Genomic DNA, 17136 nt, shown 5'->3' with positions numbered 1-17136 from the left:
TTTCATTAGTAATCTAATTAGCAGAGAAGACGCTGCTCCTGACCCCAGAAGATACAGCCCGGCTGGGAGTCCACCTGCCAGGGGCCAAACCTGGCCCTCAGGGGCTGATTTGCAGCAGTTGCTCACCTCCCACTGCTGGAGGCCCCAGCTAAACCCAGTTAACCCCGCTCAGCATCCAGGGCCACTCTGTGCTGGATTTTACCTCACGTGAACAAAGCCAAAAAGGCCATTTCCCAAAGGCGGCCAGATCCTGCATGGGTGAGTGCTGAGGAAGGCTGCAGGTGCCCTCGTACTGGTGTGCCATGCTAGGCCTGGGCTTGGCAGCAGCCTGTGAAGGGTTAACCCCTGGGAGCTGTTAATTACTACTCCAGGAGTGGTTAATTATTCCTCCAGGGGACAAATAGGAGCAGTTGTGAGCAGAGGGCCAAGGCAAGAGGGACAGACTGCAGCAGGACAGATGGGCTGTGTAGAACTGGAGGTAAAAAGTTGGTGAATTAGAGGTTTTTTTTCTTCTTTAACTAATGCTCTTTTTCATGGTTGTTAGGGGGTAGTTGCTGTTTCTGGAGGTGAAGGGCTGTGGTGTGTGGCTCCCTTTGGCTGTGAACGGCTGGGCAGGGCCCCTTGGTGAGGAGGAGGGAGGTGATGGCAGCAGGCCCAGCACTGCTCCTTGTGCTGTGGTGGCATGGGGATGGCCCCAAACTCCTTATTGCCCTTTCTGCTTCTCTTGTGAGATGGGGGTGGCCCTTTAGCCATGCTGGATCTTGTGCAGAGATTAGCTGTTTGTATTAGCTTGAATCATGTTACTGGAAGCATTATTTTGGAGTGAATCATCTACCCCATGACTTGCTTTTTTTTTTTATTTTTTTTTTAATGAGTCCCTTTCCTGTGAAACAGGATGCAGATATGCCTTTGTTTCTCTCAGTTACCACCTACTTCTGGTTGGTCTGGTAACTCACTCAGCTGTTTTGTCCCTGTTTGTGGGGTTTAAGACACTGTCCAATTCCCATGCAAAGGCTGTGCATACTGTGGTACAGCTGGTGCCATGGGCTGCAGGCTGTGTCCTAAGAAAACCCTGTAGCCTTGTTTATAAACCTCTGAGGTGTTGCTCTTGAGGCTGGGACCCTGAGGGAACAATGAGAGATGGTCACTTGCTTATTTTTAATCATAAAGAGTGCTAAGATTTTTTTTTTACCCTGCTAAGCTGGCTTCCTACTGGAAAAGAAAAAGGATGAAAAAGAAAGCAACCCACCTGCTTTTTTTTTTTGTGTAAATGGTGAACCTTTTGTACTTATATAGACCATTATAATTGCTACTGGTGGCTCCTGCTGGGTTTAATTCTGATCAGTCTCAAGTATGAATTTATCCTCATGTGTGATTAACGTACTAGAGCAGAGTTGTTGCTGTATGTGAGGGCTTAGACTTGAAGGACAGTGTTTTCCTTCAGTTTTTGTCCGGTCTGTAAGTAAATGAAGATGTGAGCAGTAGACTAGCAGCAGTTGGGGAAGCTATCAAACAACATTATTCATGGCAGGAAGCTCCTGCTGATACTGAGGAATTTGGTGGTTGACAGCTCCTTTGAATAGGTATCCCTTCCCATCTGCCTACCTGCCTTCCCCTCCCCATGTCTCTACTCATCTCTACTGGTGCAACAGCTACCGGTGGTGGGGCAGAGCAGAAAGTGGTGGCAGCTGGCTCTGCTGGATCGGAAAGCAAGGGAAAAGCATCAGTTATGAAAGCTGAGGAGACTTTTGACCCTATTGAAAATGGGAAAGGGTACTGCTAAATAACCCTGGTGATTGCAAGAAGACAAGGCAAAAAAGGACTGGACTGTTGTGATAATGGGGAGTGGCAAGAGAGGTGGAGTTGCAAATACAGATGGGAATTCATTTGAAATCGTTTGTCCATCTGCCTGGTATTACTTGCTGTGTTGCAACATAACCTTTCCAAAGAAAGCAGGTTCTTAAAGCATCGGGTCCCCTCTTCCAAACAGGAAAAGTTTTTTGTAATTGAAGGGCATGCACCTTTGAAACTTTGTCCTAGATTCAAGTTCGTAGAATCAAAAGCCAGTTCTGCCATTACCTGAGCAGTTAATAAAATCTATTGCCTTATGATGGATTTTTTCTGCAGGCTAGAATTGATCTGTCTTCATTGTGATTTGTGAGATTGAGGGGAAACACAAAATATAATCTGTATTTCTGCTGCACTGAAAAATGTCACTGTGTTCTAAAGCTTGGAAGTAACTAAAACTACAGTGGTCATTTTTTTGATTTATTGAAAATAAAGCATACCTTATTAACATTTTAATAAAGAGAATCTCTTTGCAGTGGTGCTCAGAGTTGCTCTTATTTCTCTCTGTGCAATTCCATCCTCTAAAAGGGAAAATACTATTGAGATCTGTAAGGCATGATTTGTTAGACTGAAACTAAACACAGAAATACACCAAAGCAAAATGCTTTCTAAAGGTGCTGTGTTTGTGAGAGGTGCTTGCCTATTATGTGTGATGCAAAATGGGGATGTTTTGTGAAGAAATCATCCTTGTAAAGCCATTGGTTCTGGTCATCAGACTCTATCCAATGCTTTAGTGATGATGCTGCTGATCTATTTGGGAAGTTGGCTGGCTCTCAAGGCAGAGTCTCTTCTCAAAGGCTGTTTCACAGTGAAAATATGCTCAGTGCAGCCGAGTGCATGAATGAAAAAGCCTCTGGTACCTTCTAGTCTGGCAAAATGCAGCAGAAAACTCAACTTACTCTGTCCTTTCTGCTGTCCCAGGTAAGAAATGTGTGTTTTTTCCTTTCTTTCTTTCATCTTCCTTCTCTTGTGCATTTGGATTTGAAAGTATTTGTAATTCAGGTCTGATTTCTGAGTAATTATACATTGCTTGAATTACTGTTGAAAGATGCAAGATCTCTGCTATAAGCCAGTTGCTAGGAATGTAGAATCTCATAGTTCCTTGATTTACAATTACAACAAATTTGCCTTGTGATATATAGCATTTTTTTGCTTCCCTTTAGGAAGGGTGGTGGGGGAATCTTTCAAGTGTCTCGGTAGCAGCTGCAGCAGCAATATTTTCTGTCATATCAAATGCTGCAACTTTGATTTGCCTCTTTCCTCTGTGGCTTTTGCTGGGTAGTAGGCTTATAGGCAGCTCACATTATTTATTGCTTTTCTAAAAAAAAAAAAGGGGGGGGGGGATATAGAGGAAAAATAAAATCAGACCTTGCAAAAGGTTCCCTTCCCCGTACTCTCTTGATAGATGTGTAATACTCTGTTAGTGACTTGCTATGTAGCCTTTCTCTTATTAAATGTAATAGATCCCCCTCTGCCAGAAAGCAGAGGAAAAAACACCCAGCCTTAAAAACACGGAGCTGCTAAAGCGCTGCTGCTGCTGTCTGTCAAAGCAGAGGGACTTGCTGGGCTTTGACTTCTCAGTATCTTCTGGTTGCTCTCTTTTGCTGCTGTTACAGGGCTCACTTTTTGGAAGCTCTGGGGAGGTTTGAAAAATCCTTTGTTGCTGTCCAGCTTAAGACAAAAGAAGGAAGGATGCATTTAGGAGCTCTGTAAACTCTTGCATTTAGTGACAGTGGCACTAGCATCCTGTATGCTGAGTAGAGATAAAAGTTAATTCCTTTTTGACTTGTGATAGAGTGGCTTTGTTAACCTTTAAGGGGTTGGTAAGTTTTTAGAGCATCAAACTACTGCTTGGGACACTGAGTCTGTGCACTTGGGTTTGTGTAACTGCAATCTTCAGCAGACATTTAGTCTGTTTTTTCAAAATCGGATGATAAAGAGAAAAATGGTGAGGGATCACTGTTGGGAGAGCTCTGTTGCTGAGAGGAGATACACCAAGAGTATGTAAGTAGGAAGCAATAGGGTGAACTGAATGCATATATGCTGTGGATCAAGGCTCAGATATTTGGGTCCTGGCTTAACCTGATAAGGAGTAAAAGCATTAATGTGGGTGGCTGAAGTTATGGGACAGTGGCAGACTCGGTGACTGGGGACTTGTGAGCAAGCACGTAGGCATTTGGGTGGGTTCAGGATAATAATCCTGCTTTGGGGAGTGTAACAAATGAAGGCAGCTGCTTTGGGTCATAGGTGTGGTGCCTGAATGCACTGGGGACAGATGAGTTTGAGCAGCCAGAGCAGCATGTGCTGGGGATATACACAGAGTTTCTCACCAGGCCTCCCTAACAGCTTGGGCAGAGGCTCTGTGGGCTGTGTGGGAGGGCTGGCCAGCGGGCAGCTCGCCAGCTCTGCTGAGACTGGCTGCAGCCAGTGGGCAAGCTGCTGCTCCTGGGGAGGGCTGGATGGCTCTTCGGTGGGCTGGGGATGCCTAAAGGGCTCCTGGGGACTAGAAGTTGTCAAAGTGGGCTGAGATCCAGCCTGGGCAGGCAGCTGGGCTGGCGAAGCTGCCAGTGGGAGGCAATGCTTGGGGGCAGAGGGGCTGGGGGAAGAGGGCATGGTCAGTGTGCGGGTAACCTGTGGATATACTGAGCTGGTGCTCCCTCACCTTATGCTTGAGACCCGCCATCTGGACTGCAGTTTGCTTGGCTTTCTCTGTGTTTTCAGTCATCTTTTTGTCCATCTTCTTTAGCACGCTACTGAATTCATCAGCTTGAGTTTGGATTTTCTTTTTCCTTGTAGGAAAAGCAGTTTGATAGAGGAGGGCAGACTTCTAAGGCCTATTAAATGATGTTGCTGGTGTGTTTTTTTTTAACATCAATGACTACTTAAAATCTGACAAGGTGCAGAACACCTAATTCTGAAAACAAGTGTGCACTTTCTTGATAACTTTCAGCAATACTTTGGAGTTTCTTCTCTTGCTGGGCTGATGAGTTCAAGTATGCTGCAGGGCTGAGCTTGTGGTGCTTTAGCATCGCTTTGTATTGAAGTGCTTAAACTGTACCCCACCTTCTTTATTAGCATATGTGGCTTTATCTGGCAATGTCTCTACCTGGTGATTTAACACATCTCCAAGTTCACTTTATAGATCATGTCTGAGAGTTAATGAATTGGGGAATGAATTAGGCTATAATAAGGAAGTATGTAAATCTGTCTTCAGGTATAAGGTGGTTGAATATTGGCAGGTTAAGGTATGAACTGAAGGTGATAGTATGCTAGGGAAGGAATAGGGATTATTGAAATATTGTTTAGCTTTTCTCTTTGACACACCACATGCAGAACTTTCATGTGACAGGAAAAGTAAACAGATGAATGTGAGAAACAACATATTAAACAAATGCAGCCATCTGGCTTTGTAGTGGTTGTAACACATTTTGGGATTTTTTTAATAAGTTTTTTTTCTCCCTTAGCAGTAGCAATAAGGCCTCATAGAATGCAACACTAGTGGAACTAGCAAAGTTCAATTTTGTTAAAATGATTTCTAAGCAATATCAATCTAGTAATGCAATACTTCCTGTGGAAGTAGAAGATAGGAATAACTTCATTTCAAAGTAATAATAGCAAAGTTTACAGTGTATAAAAAAAGTTTGAGGAAATACTTATGTTCATAAGAACATGAACTGAAAAAACTTATTTTTAATTAAAAGATCATTTCTAAAACTAGTAACTTTTGTGTTTTCTTGGTCAGCATCTAATCCAACTGCATTTGTTAAATATAAAAACATTTGCATTTGAGGCATTGAAAGGATGAAGAATTGCTTTTTCAGCCCATTAAATATGTTTTTAAAAGTTGTGGTAAACAGGTGGGTGCTAAATGAATTTTTTCTTTTGCAAAGATTTAGTCTACACTACTACTGTTTGTTCTGTTTTCACCAAGAGGAAAACTGAACATTAACTGGAATAGCTGAGGAAGAGCTGTTTCGTGTAATCCTTTAATTTAGGATCACCTTTAAAACTACAAAACATATCTATAATATACAGCTTTATTGATCTGAAGCTGACAATAAAGACTAAGTGTACTCTGGTACCTTGTGCAGTTCACTCTACAGTGTACAGTAGGCAGTAAATACGTACAGATTTTTTTAAATCTAGCAAATCAGAGTGGTTTTTACACTTTTCCCAAAGGATATTTTCTAAGGTCTAAACACAAAATATTTATTTTAAACCAGAAGTTGTTCACAGGCTTGTGTTTTATATGTTATGCTTTTCATGCAGACAGATGAATCAACGTAAAACTTGTAAGTAAAGCTTACAAGATGAGGAAAAATAACTTTTTTGATAGCTTTAACAATAACTGTCATGTTCCACTGGGTTGCAACTAAGTCAGTTGGAAAAAAGTATAGATTTTACAAGCTTGTCATTACAGTGAATAGAGAAAATTAGTCCTAAAATTCTTTCCCCAAATGCATAGACCATACTGCTGCATTCTTAAGCTTTTATTTTTTCAAATGTCTCCAGAAGAGGGCTCCATGCACAGCTTGAAAGTCAGCACCCATATATTAAAAAAGAAATTTATCAGCTTCAGGAAAAAAGAAAAATCTTGCTCGCACCAAGTCTGTTGATATAACATTAAAGATTGTGCTCAAATTCTGACCGAGCATTTCTATGTTGTATTTTGTTGCTCTAGCTCTTCTTTAGTTTAAGACTGCTATATTATTTAAGAATTCTAGGGGAAAAGTCCTATATCTCTCTTGTGCTATATCAGAGTTGTAAAAATGCCTTAAAAATGTAAGAGAAACTCAATTGCCAATTATTATGTATAATTATTTGTACTGATGAGCGTTTTGGGAGCAGGCTGACACGCTTCTGACAGCTTCAGGCCATCATTCTTGGTTATGTAGTCAGAAAGATCTTCCACTTGCATATCCCATTTGAAAGATGGTGTCTCCCAAAGCAGAGCCATTCCAGCAGTCATGCTGTGTTATTTGTCAAATATTGCCTTGGAGGGAAGGTTGGCCCCTGTTGAATTAGTATGACTTTAGGCAACAGCTCTAACATTTTAAAGACACTCTTGCACAGGACCTGACTGGACTCCTTACTGCTAAACAGGGGAAATTTATTACAATAAATGAGTGGAAACTGGTCATGAAAATGTTGCTAGAGTTATGGCATTACAACTAAACCTGTTTTGTTGTATACCACTCAAGACTATCTTTCAATTTAAGATGTAGCTTGGGCAATATGTTGGGACCTGGTTTCTGTTTCTAATGATCAAAAATTGAAAAAGGCTATTCTAGCACATGTAATATCTTTGTGCTGTGATCCATTGGAGGTTGTTGGCTTGACTTTTAGTGATTTGTCAGCTAGGAAATGAGTATTTCTAAAAGGCATTTCAATACACTAGCGCAACAGTAACTATTAGAACTATGTAGGTAGCAACAGTGATGCCCGTTCAAGAAGAGGTGAAGTTCTGCCTTTCGCTTTCTTCCTGTTCATTGTTAGTTAAGTAGGCTCTTCCCATTCTATTAATAGGTAAGGACAAGCTAGATAACAAAGCTGTTACTGTTGTGACTCCAGCAGTGATGCAGGAAGAGTACATCTCTTACCTTCAGCTGCTGGGTTGTACCCATGGGCTGTGTGTCAGGATTTTGGCCTCGAGTTTCAGAGTTCCTATGCCAGCATAAGCCTGTTGGGAGGAGGGGGGCTTCATTTTGGACTTGAGGGAGAAATGTGAGGTTAGTGAGTTTCTTAATTGTTTCATGGAAGTAATTTCTTCAGTCTGTCTTTGACAGGTACAAGCATCAAATTCACTTTTTTGTGTACCACTGGCATTCTAACCAGCAAAGCTTCGTCTGTGCAGGCACAAAGACAAATCTGCCATATCCACTGGGGAGGAGAGATAGAATGAGAGGGATTTATCATCCTTAGGAGACTAAGTGGGCTATAGCTCTTCCCAGTTAACTCTGGATGATATTAGTGGGTTCTTGATCATGGCCATATGGTTGCACTGTGCCCTGCCCTAATCACCAGATGGATGGGACCAGCCCAGATGGGAGACTGTTTTTCTGTCACTTCATGTGTCCTGCAGCTAGCACAATGTTAGTGTATACAAATCAGTAGGATATTAAATGCCAAAGACGAGTGAAAAATAAGACTTGCTTTATTAACTGCTGTTTCAGTATTCAAAGGTCCTGGAAATTTGCCCACTGCTTTTTTTTTTTTTTTGTGTTGTGATGTGGATTGTATTCTGTGTCAGATAGAAGAATCTAATTCTTTGAAAGTCTTACTGTTTTGTATGAAGGGACCTCATTCCACTACTAACTTATCCAATGTTCTATGATTTTGCACTGTTAATTTTCTTGGCTAAAGAAAAAAGGAGGAATTTAATTTGGTTTGGAGATGGTTAAAACAGTTCTAAGAACAGACTAAAATAAATATGAGCTATTAAGAGTGAGGTGAATCTTTTCAGCACAAAGCAGTTTATCAGTATCTCTAACCACTTGGAAAAGCTGATTAAGGTGTTTAAATAACTTCTGATATCTATGAATATCCATGTATGGATGTCTAATTTGGTATCTTTATGGGCTTTGTTTCTAGGGAGCTGACATCCACCTTCAAGCTTTTGAATTGCCTCAAAATTGGGCACTGATGTGCAGCTTTCTGGAATGCATAAGTTTTTATTGTTTAAGGTTCATCAGGCTCCATTTGATAGAGGTTCTAATCCCCAAACTATGATTTTTTTTTTTTAAAACCCACCCTAATAATAGCAATTTCTTTTAGTCTAAACTCTTTTGTTCTTTTGCTGTGAACAACTAAAGTTTAATTCCTTATTGGTAATGGCAATGTATATATTTCTAAAAGCTAATATTTAATTCCCAAGGACTCTGCAGTCTGGTATGTAATGAAGAGCAAATAATTCTTGTGTGTATGAAGGCTGTGTTAATAGGAATACAGACAGAAAGTGGGTTTCTAAGTCTGAAGAAGTTTTTGGCACATGAGTGATCATGGCAGATGGACCTTGTGGTACTTGTGTGTAACAAGGGCTCAAAAAGCTGAAAACCACAGGTTCTAGACCATTAAGCTGTCACAGCACTGTTAATATGGCTGTATGCAAAGAAATATCTATACAGATGGAACATATCACAGGTTTACAACTTGAATTTAGGATACAAGAGATGCTCACTTGCAAATATCTATACCTGTAGGCTTTTCTCGGCTTTTACTATGTGTGTGCTGAAGACTACTGTTGAAGGTTACCCCCTTTTCCTCCCCTGAGCTATATTAAGTGTAAGTGCTCCTTATCTGCTCCAAGGCAAAGTTGGCAAGCTTGGCTGGAAACTTAGCTGGGGGAGTAATGATTCTATACATAATGGTTGTCTACCACATGGACAGTAACATATCTGTGGCAGAGGTAGAAAGAGGATTAATAACTTCTCATATTGCTTAAAATCAATCCATAAAACTGTTAGCACACTGAGTTTTGTTTGAATTGCTATGGAGCAAGAAAGCCTGTTACAACATACTTATTACACTGATATTCGGCTCATCTGCTTTATAGACACTTAATCTATTTCTTTTCATTGTCTTGGCATAACTTGGAATTGCAAGAAGGGTTTCTGTGTGAACTATCTTTAAAGAGAAGCCTTGGACTCAAACATAGGGGATTTTGAACCCATAAGAGTAAAATAAAAGTTGGCAACTGTCCATGGAGTCACTATATAAGGGTGGAAAATCCAAGCTGCTGTAAATTCATCTGAATCCACTAGAGAGTTATCCAGTGTGCATGAATTAGGAGTATGTTGCTGGTATAGACAGCATATGGGGGGGGGGGGGGGAAGAATCATGTAAAATTGCCCCTTCCCCAGCTTATTGTAGCTTTCTTGATGTAAGATGGTCTTTGAAGTGTCTATTACATTTTAACTTTGAGCCAACTGTTGGTAACTGCTTGGGAACAGAGAAAAGCCTGGGAACAATGTTCCCAAGATCTTGCATTTTCCCATAGGCAAACTTGCTGGCTCTGAGTTCCCCCACTGCCAAATAAGGTGTATTTATACATTTCTCTCGAGACAGCCCTCTGTTTTCCCTGAGGAACCATGTTTTATCAGACAACAAACAGCTATATCAAAATGTGAGAGCCGAACATAGCACTGCTCTATAGTTGACAAAGCAGGAAATCCAGAGCATCTGGTACTTTGCTCTAAGTGAAAGGAGATGGAATTAGCTATTAGAATTGGATGGGCATTTCCCTCCCCATTAAACCCATTGTTTCAGAGCTCTGTTGCAGGAAGCTGAGCAATTCCAACTGTGCTACAAAGCAGGAATGGATATCTCAGCTGCAGGTTTGAGCTGTTCAGTACAGTTAGATAACTGGCCAAATTAAAAGGTGTTCAGTTTGACCTTCTGCCAAGATAAGATAACTGGTCTTGCAAGTGCCAGGAAGTCATGGATATTATCTGCCATCCTTAGGTGAAATGCAAAATGAGAAACCTGTGGGTAAAGATAAATGAAAACCAAATTAAAATAAAAACCAGTTTTGACTTCTGGGCATTTGTATTAGCCTGCTACCTGAAGGCTGTGTTGTGCATCAGGCTAAGTGGTTTTATTCTTTTCCAAAATGTCTTTTGTTCTCATAATTCATGATCTGATTGAAATAACTGGACTCTGAACTCTATGAATCTTAATTTGTCTATCAATAATCCTATTAATTTACTGATATACAACTCTGACCTGAACACTAAAGTAGTAACGCCCATATTTGATCACCTTCCCTTAATATGTGGCAATATAATTGCAGGGGACATTATTCACTAGGACAAAGATGTAAGGGTAGATGTTAAAGCCTAGCAGTAAAGGGAAGTATGCCTTTCTGCACCCACTTACATTTCTCTTCAAAAATAGATAAGGCTCTGCCATTTGCTTCTATTTTCTGAATCAGTATTTTCTTCTAATGCTTTTAATTAAAAGATCTCATTTAAAAATGATAAAGAAGAATACAATCTCCATTTTTAAATGTTATCATTAGTTTTCCCTGACTGTTGAATCTACACAGTTTAGTTATCAATGCAGAGTGTGGTGTTCTGTACAGTGAGGGTATTGATTATTGCAGTCTGACAAAACAGCAGCTCTTCAGATGATAATTTTGGATACAGTGTGTTACCAGGAAATAAGGTAAAGATGTTGGGAATAAATCATGAAACTTTCCTATCTTGTGGAAATGACTTCTGGTCTTGTATATATCTCAACTTTAGTTTTCTGAGGTTGCAATAGCAAAATGCTGTTGCTCACACTGAGGTGGGAGTGGGTCTTCAGTGGACATGGATTGACTGCATTGCCTCGCTTTGTGTTATCTAGGTGAAGGATGGGTAGAATCAACACCATGTGTGTTTCTACTGTGGACATATTGGGAGGCTTCTATGGCCTATATTACTATTATATCTGAGCACCCTGCAAATGGTAATGAATTTATCCTTGCTTCCCTAAAATAAATGCTGAGTTATGACAGGAACATTATTCTGAAATGGGAGACAGCCTCCAACATCTGCCTGTTTCAATGACTTCAGTTCTATTATTTTAGTTGAGTATTGATGTAGGCTGCTGTCACTTTTGCTGCTGGTGTTGATTCACTAGTGACAGTTCAGTGTACTATAGAAAGATTAATTCTGATTGGAGGGAGCCCAGCCTAAAGTCAGTTTTTAGGCCAATCAGAAGCTGGTGTGTGTAGTACTATTTTAATAATGCCTCTCAACTTTCAAGAATATAATTATGTTATGATTTGCCAAAGAACTGCCTATCCCTATACAGCTAGTATTTTGTGTATAGAAGAAACTAAGAAGAGAAAATGTTTAGCTAATCATAACTGCACAGCATTCTAGGCACAAGGAAAATGGAGTGTACCTGCTTATAACTGGTGTTTGTGATGGCTGCTGGCAAAATGATCAGTTGGAGCAGAGGAGGATGATGCTAGCAGTGCTGTATACACTCACAGCATTTAAGACCAAAATGTTTTGGGGTAGAAGATTGGGGTGGGGGCAGATAATATGCAACCAACTATACTTCTGGTGCTTAGGTAGGACAGAGGTGCTGGATATTTACACTGCAATGTGAAAGATAGTTTCAGTGGCAGAATATTTTCCTCCATCATCTGTTAACTGATAGTTTCCCATCTTCCTTCCTTTCCTTGGATTGGAGGAGGCAGAGCTACCAAAAGCTTGGGTTCCTCTGGTAGGAGGTGAGCTGCCTGGTCATGGTTGTTCTGCTCCTATGTATAGCTTCTGGAAGTGTGATGTTGCTGTCCTAAAGTGCTATTGTTAGTGAGATGCACCTAAATGTTTGAATTTCTGGGGAGATGAAGACACATGGATGGACCATTTGTTACAAGCCTGAAACATGAGAATCTGTAGATACGTTCGGACTACTGAAAGCTAGTCTCTGACTTTACGGAATAGCTGCCTCTTCCTGTATGATTATGTCCCTCTGAAGTGAGGGTTCAGTCTTCTTACAGTTGCTTACCAAAAATACAATTTTCAAAGCCTTTTTTTTTTCCTTCATGAGCCAAAGGCATACAAACACAGAACCTGTTTGTTGCTGTGCATGGGAACTAAATATTGATTATGGGTGGGTGAAGGAGTTTGACTAAAATAGAAAGACTTGTTTGTCTGCCTGTGGTGGGTTGAGCCTGGCTGAGGGCCAGGTGCCCACCAGAGCCGCTCTATCACTCCCCTCTTTCATTAGACAGGGGAGAAAAGGTACAATGAAAACAAAAAAACTTACGGGTCGAGATAAGGACAGGGAGAGATCATTCTCTAATTATCATCACGAGCAAAACAGACCGAACTTAAAGAGGGAATTCATCTTATTTATTACTACGCAAAACAGAGTAGAGGAATGAGAAATAAAACCAAATCTTAAAAACACCTCCCCCCACCCCTCCCATCTTCCCGGGCTCAACTTCACTCCCGGCTTCAACCTCCGCCCCCCCCAGCGGCACAGGGGGACGGGGAGTGGGGGTTACGGTCAGTTCATCACGCGGTGTTTCTGCCGCTTCTTCATCCTCAGGGGGAGGACTCATTGTTCCCCCGCTCCAGCGTGGGGTCCCTCTCACGGGAGACAGTCCTTCACGGCCTTCTCCAACGTGAGTCTCCTCCATGGGGTGCAGACCTTCAGGAGCAAACTGCTCCAGCGTGGGTCCCCCACGGGGTCACAAGTCCTGTCAGCAAACCTGCTCTGGCGTGGGCTCCTCTCTCCACGGATCCACAGGTCCTGCCAGGAGCTTGCTCCAGCGCGGGCTTCCCACGGGGCCACAGCCTCCTTCAGGTGTCTCCACCTGCTCCGGTGTGGGGTCCTCCACAGGCTGCAGGTGGAATCGCTACACCCCCTCATCCTCCCTCCATGGGCTGCAGGGGGACAGCCTGCTTCACCATGGTCTTCACCACGGGCTGCAGGGGAATCTTGCTCCGGCGCCTGGAGCACCTCCTCCCCCTCCTTCTGCACTGACCTTGGTGTCTGCAGATGTTCTTACATCTTCTCACTCCTCTCTCTGGCTGCAAAAGCGCCCTCTAACTGTTTTTCTCTTTCTTAAATATGTTATCACAGAGGCGCTGATTGGCTTGGCCTTGGCCAGCGGCAGGTCCGTCTTGGAGCCGGCTGGCATTGGCTCTATCAGACACAGGGGAAGCTTCTAGCAGCTTCTCACAGAAGCCACCCCTGTAGCCCCCCCGCTACCAAAACCTTGCCACACAAAACCAACACACTGCCATAACTCGTGTTGAACCTGAACAAAATAGTTTTTCCAACTTGTTCTTGACTTCCGATTTCTGTGTGCTCTGTATTTGTGGAGTCTAGCTGGGATGTGAAGGAAGAAAAAGCAATCATGCACAGCATGAGTGGTTCTCCCTGCCTTACCTCCGGGCTGACTGGAAGCATCAGCATTCCTGTAATTTCCTTGCTCAAATTACTTTTTCTCTGTTCCACTTCACCTGCTCAAAAAAATTTGGATAGTCTGAGTGCTTTTAGTTTTTTTTTTTACTCAAACTTTCTTCTAGAATTTCTAGTGGTGTGGGGGGGGGAAGGATGAATACTTTTTTACGACTGTGTTTTAACTTTTTTTAGATGGCTTTCAATAGGCCCTTTTGGAAAGTCCATCCCTTTCTTGGTGCTTATAGGTGTTTTTCTTTTCATGATAGATGAGAAGATGTTGGGGATTTTCCTGCAGCGTGAAGAAAACCAGACACACCTAAGGAGTCACATTCCTTTAGCATATTTTACATAGGTCCTGGTTATTTTCACTGGGTAATCTGCAGATTGCCTAGAGTTAGTGCAGTGTTAAACCGTAACCCTTAGCTAATATAGGCGACTATAAGCATTGTACTATTAGTACTTGTGTATCTGGCCCAAATCTTGTGCATTTCTTGGTGTGTTCATATTACCCTACTCCTTTCTCCCATAGTCCCCCTAGGGCAGTCTAATTCTATCGGCACATGTGGAAAAGAATTTAATTTAGCTGCCCCATTAATGGTTTTAAGTCAGTGATCTCTTAGAGCCAGAAGTGCTGGGATAGTTATTTAGTAATAAACATCTTGACATAGACAAGGAAAGGGACAAGAAATCCAACAACTAAAGAATACAAGAGGATCAAACCTCAACACAAAAATGGAAGGGATAACAAAACCAAGGGAAAAAGAAAAACAAAATGGTACTCAATGTCCTGGAACTCTTTGCAGCTGTTAAGATTTGGAAAGCAGCCTTTAATATTTGCAATATGGTTAACAGGCATATGCAGGAATGGAGTGCAGCATCTAGTCCAATTCTGCTTGATTTCCACATCTTCAGTTACATGCAATCTTACCTGAAGCTTAGGCTGACACCTGTATCCAGAGCTCTTGGTCATATCTGGATCTGAAGTTGTTGGCGTCAGGAAACAGCAGTACTTTACTCTGTTTTATGCACACTTGTGCGCGTATCAGCATGCTGGCTTACGGGAGGCAGGAAATGTAATCCTTTGTAAAACTCTGCATCTGTTTCCAGTGTTCATTAGCTGCCCAGCCATAGAACTCTTCTCTGTTTTATGTTTTGGTGGGACTTTTTTCATTACCATTTGCTGTATGTCTTAATGGACAATATTTATCTCTGCTGCTTTGACATTGTTGTGTTCATGATCATTAAATACATTCTACTGTTGCTTTGGGAAACTTGTTATCACACAGATGAAATAAAACTAATTGATTAGTTGGCTGGGGAGGGAATGGGAAAGGAGAGAACACAGAACAAACTGGGTGAGGCCAAACCAGTCTTCATTGAAATGTGCTCTCTTGCAGTTTCTTTTGAAACTGTTTGCATGTCACTGTAGAAATGACTGTGTGTGTATTGGAAAGGTTGTTTCCCTTACATTCTCTGTGTAACAAGGCATACTTTTAAACTGTGTATTGGTGGAAGTGAGTATGTCCCAAAGAAAATGAAGAGGTAGGAAAGGGCCAGAGAACCTGGGAGGGGAAGGACAACTCTTTATGGCTTTCCAGCAATAAATATGAAGCAAGCCAGATTTCAGGGAAAGCTAGGCAATGTCTTGCTGAAATGAATACTATGGATCAGATGTTAGGAGAGATAAATACTCCAAAGTTTTGTCAGATATTATGTGATTTCCCTACCACTTTTCCTGATATATAATTTCACAGACTTATCACCTTTCTCCTAGTTTCTGACATCTCTTAGAGGCTAGCTGAAGAGCAAAGATTAAAGGGAAGAGAATCTGACATGAGGCACACTTGCGAACTAGCTGTTAGTTTTCTGCAGGTTCTTTCACGCTTAAAACGGAAACAGCCCTCCCCTGACAACTGAGCATACAATTCATGTACAATGGATTTACTTCTGACACTGTATTTCTGGGGTGTTTGCACAACTCATGATTCATCTGGCAGTGCTTGAGTTTAAGTACTGATAAAGAGAACACAGCAGAGTGCAAATACGTTTGACCTTTCAAAACATTGAAAAGAAAACAAAAATAGAAAAATAGTTGCTTTGCAGTTTTTCCTTATACATGTGTAATGACTGCAAACAAACTAGTGTTCTTATGTCTGCCTTGGGAACCTGGATAGCCCAGAGGCTTCTAGGCTTGAGAGCCACTGTCTTATACCTGCTGTTCCCAGGACAGCACATGTGGAGGTTGAAGTCAACTTTGATTTCTCAGATTCAGGGATTGGCCTGTAGTTCAGGTCTGCTGCATCCCAAATCTTTACTGTTTGATAAGCTGTGCTTCTATAATGGGCATGCTGGTCTTGGTTCACTTGCTTGATGGGCAGGAGCCTGTATTTCAAGTGTAAAGTATCGCTGCAACTGTCACTTTAAATCAGTAATACCAATACAGAAGTAAGGCTCAGGCACCCATGGAAATTTTCTGCCAAAATCCTGAGCTAGCTGTGACCTTGGCTAGCTTGGATGTAGCCACTTCTTAATGCTGTGGCGAGCTGCTTTAAAAATCAAATAATTCCATGGGTACTGTATAGTGTAAATACTTCAGTTAGCACTGCAGTGGGCTTGCTGCAGGGTTCAGTCTTGTCCTGAGTTAACCCCTTCTAGAAGGGCTGGGGTTTTTAAATAGCAGTGTGGCTGAGTCAGGAGCATGCCAAGCCTGTTATGCTGCCACTCCCCGTGTCATGACTGCTCCCTGGGAATATGTGTGGTTCTGAATACGACTCCAAATATGACGGGAACTGAAGATCCTCCCTCCTTTTCCTCGTAAAACTGTTGTTGACTTGAGTGCATTCCTTTGCTTTAAAAGCAGAGGAAGTACATGCAGTACATATCTCCCAGCCTGCAAGCTAGAGTTGTACGCAGTGTGCAAAATCTTTGTGCCAAGCTCAGGCAGTAGGGGGGTAGGTTTTGAATCAAGGGATAAGGGTAAATTTTTCTCTTAAGCCCCTTTGGGGAAGGGAGGGAAGACTATGCAGTATCTGGAGTAGAGGTCTGATCTGGTACTGCTACAACTGTTTTTGGTATTTCTAAAACTACTTTGCAGTTGGTGCACTGGAATTTGAATGGGTTTTGGGTCTGAAGCTGCTTAACTGTAAATGATAGCCTCTCCTTGATTTATTTGTACTACCCTGCTGCCTGTCATATACTGGTCAAATCCAGTGCAGCAGGGAGAAGTTTTTCCCTTCTAATTCTACTTTCTTATTTCCTGGTTCACTGTGTAGTCACCTTCTGTGGCTGTGGCTACATGAATTTCATTAATAGCAAATTTTGAGCAATCCAGTTTTTAATAATCAGCATGTCTTTTAATTTGCCGTTCTTCTATAGATC

The 17136-nt window shown here is 41.7% G+C and overlaps 1 protein-coding gene across 2 annotated transcripts in view; it reads left to right on the top strand.

Moving 5' to 3' along the window:
* The first annotated feature begins 2605 nt into the window (after positions 1-2605).
* The window catches only part of CDH13 (cadherin 13), a 496783-nt gene continuing 482252 nt past the window's right edge, over positions 2606-17136 (top strand). For both annotated transcript variants that reach the window (XM_075765776.1, XM_075765775.1), the window contains exon 1: positions 2606-2769. In XM_075765776.1, the coding sequence (XP_075621891.1) occupies positions 2725-2769 (45 nt within the window). In that variant the 5' untranslated portion in view covers positions 2606-2724. The remainder of the gene's footprint in view (positions 2770-17136) is intronic.

This window comes from Balearica regulorum, chromosome 13, assembly GCF_011004875.1.
Source record: "Balearica regulorum gibbericeps isolate bBalReg1 chromosome 13, bBalReg1.pri, whole genome shotgun sequence".
NCBI classification, from domain to species: domain Eukaryota; kingdom Metazoa; phylum Chordata; class Aves; order Gruiformes; family Gruidae; genus Balearica; species Balearica regulorum.
The sequence above is the reverse complement of the archived record's forward strand: the minus strand, read 5'-3'. Positions and strand labels throughout refer to the sequence as shown.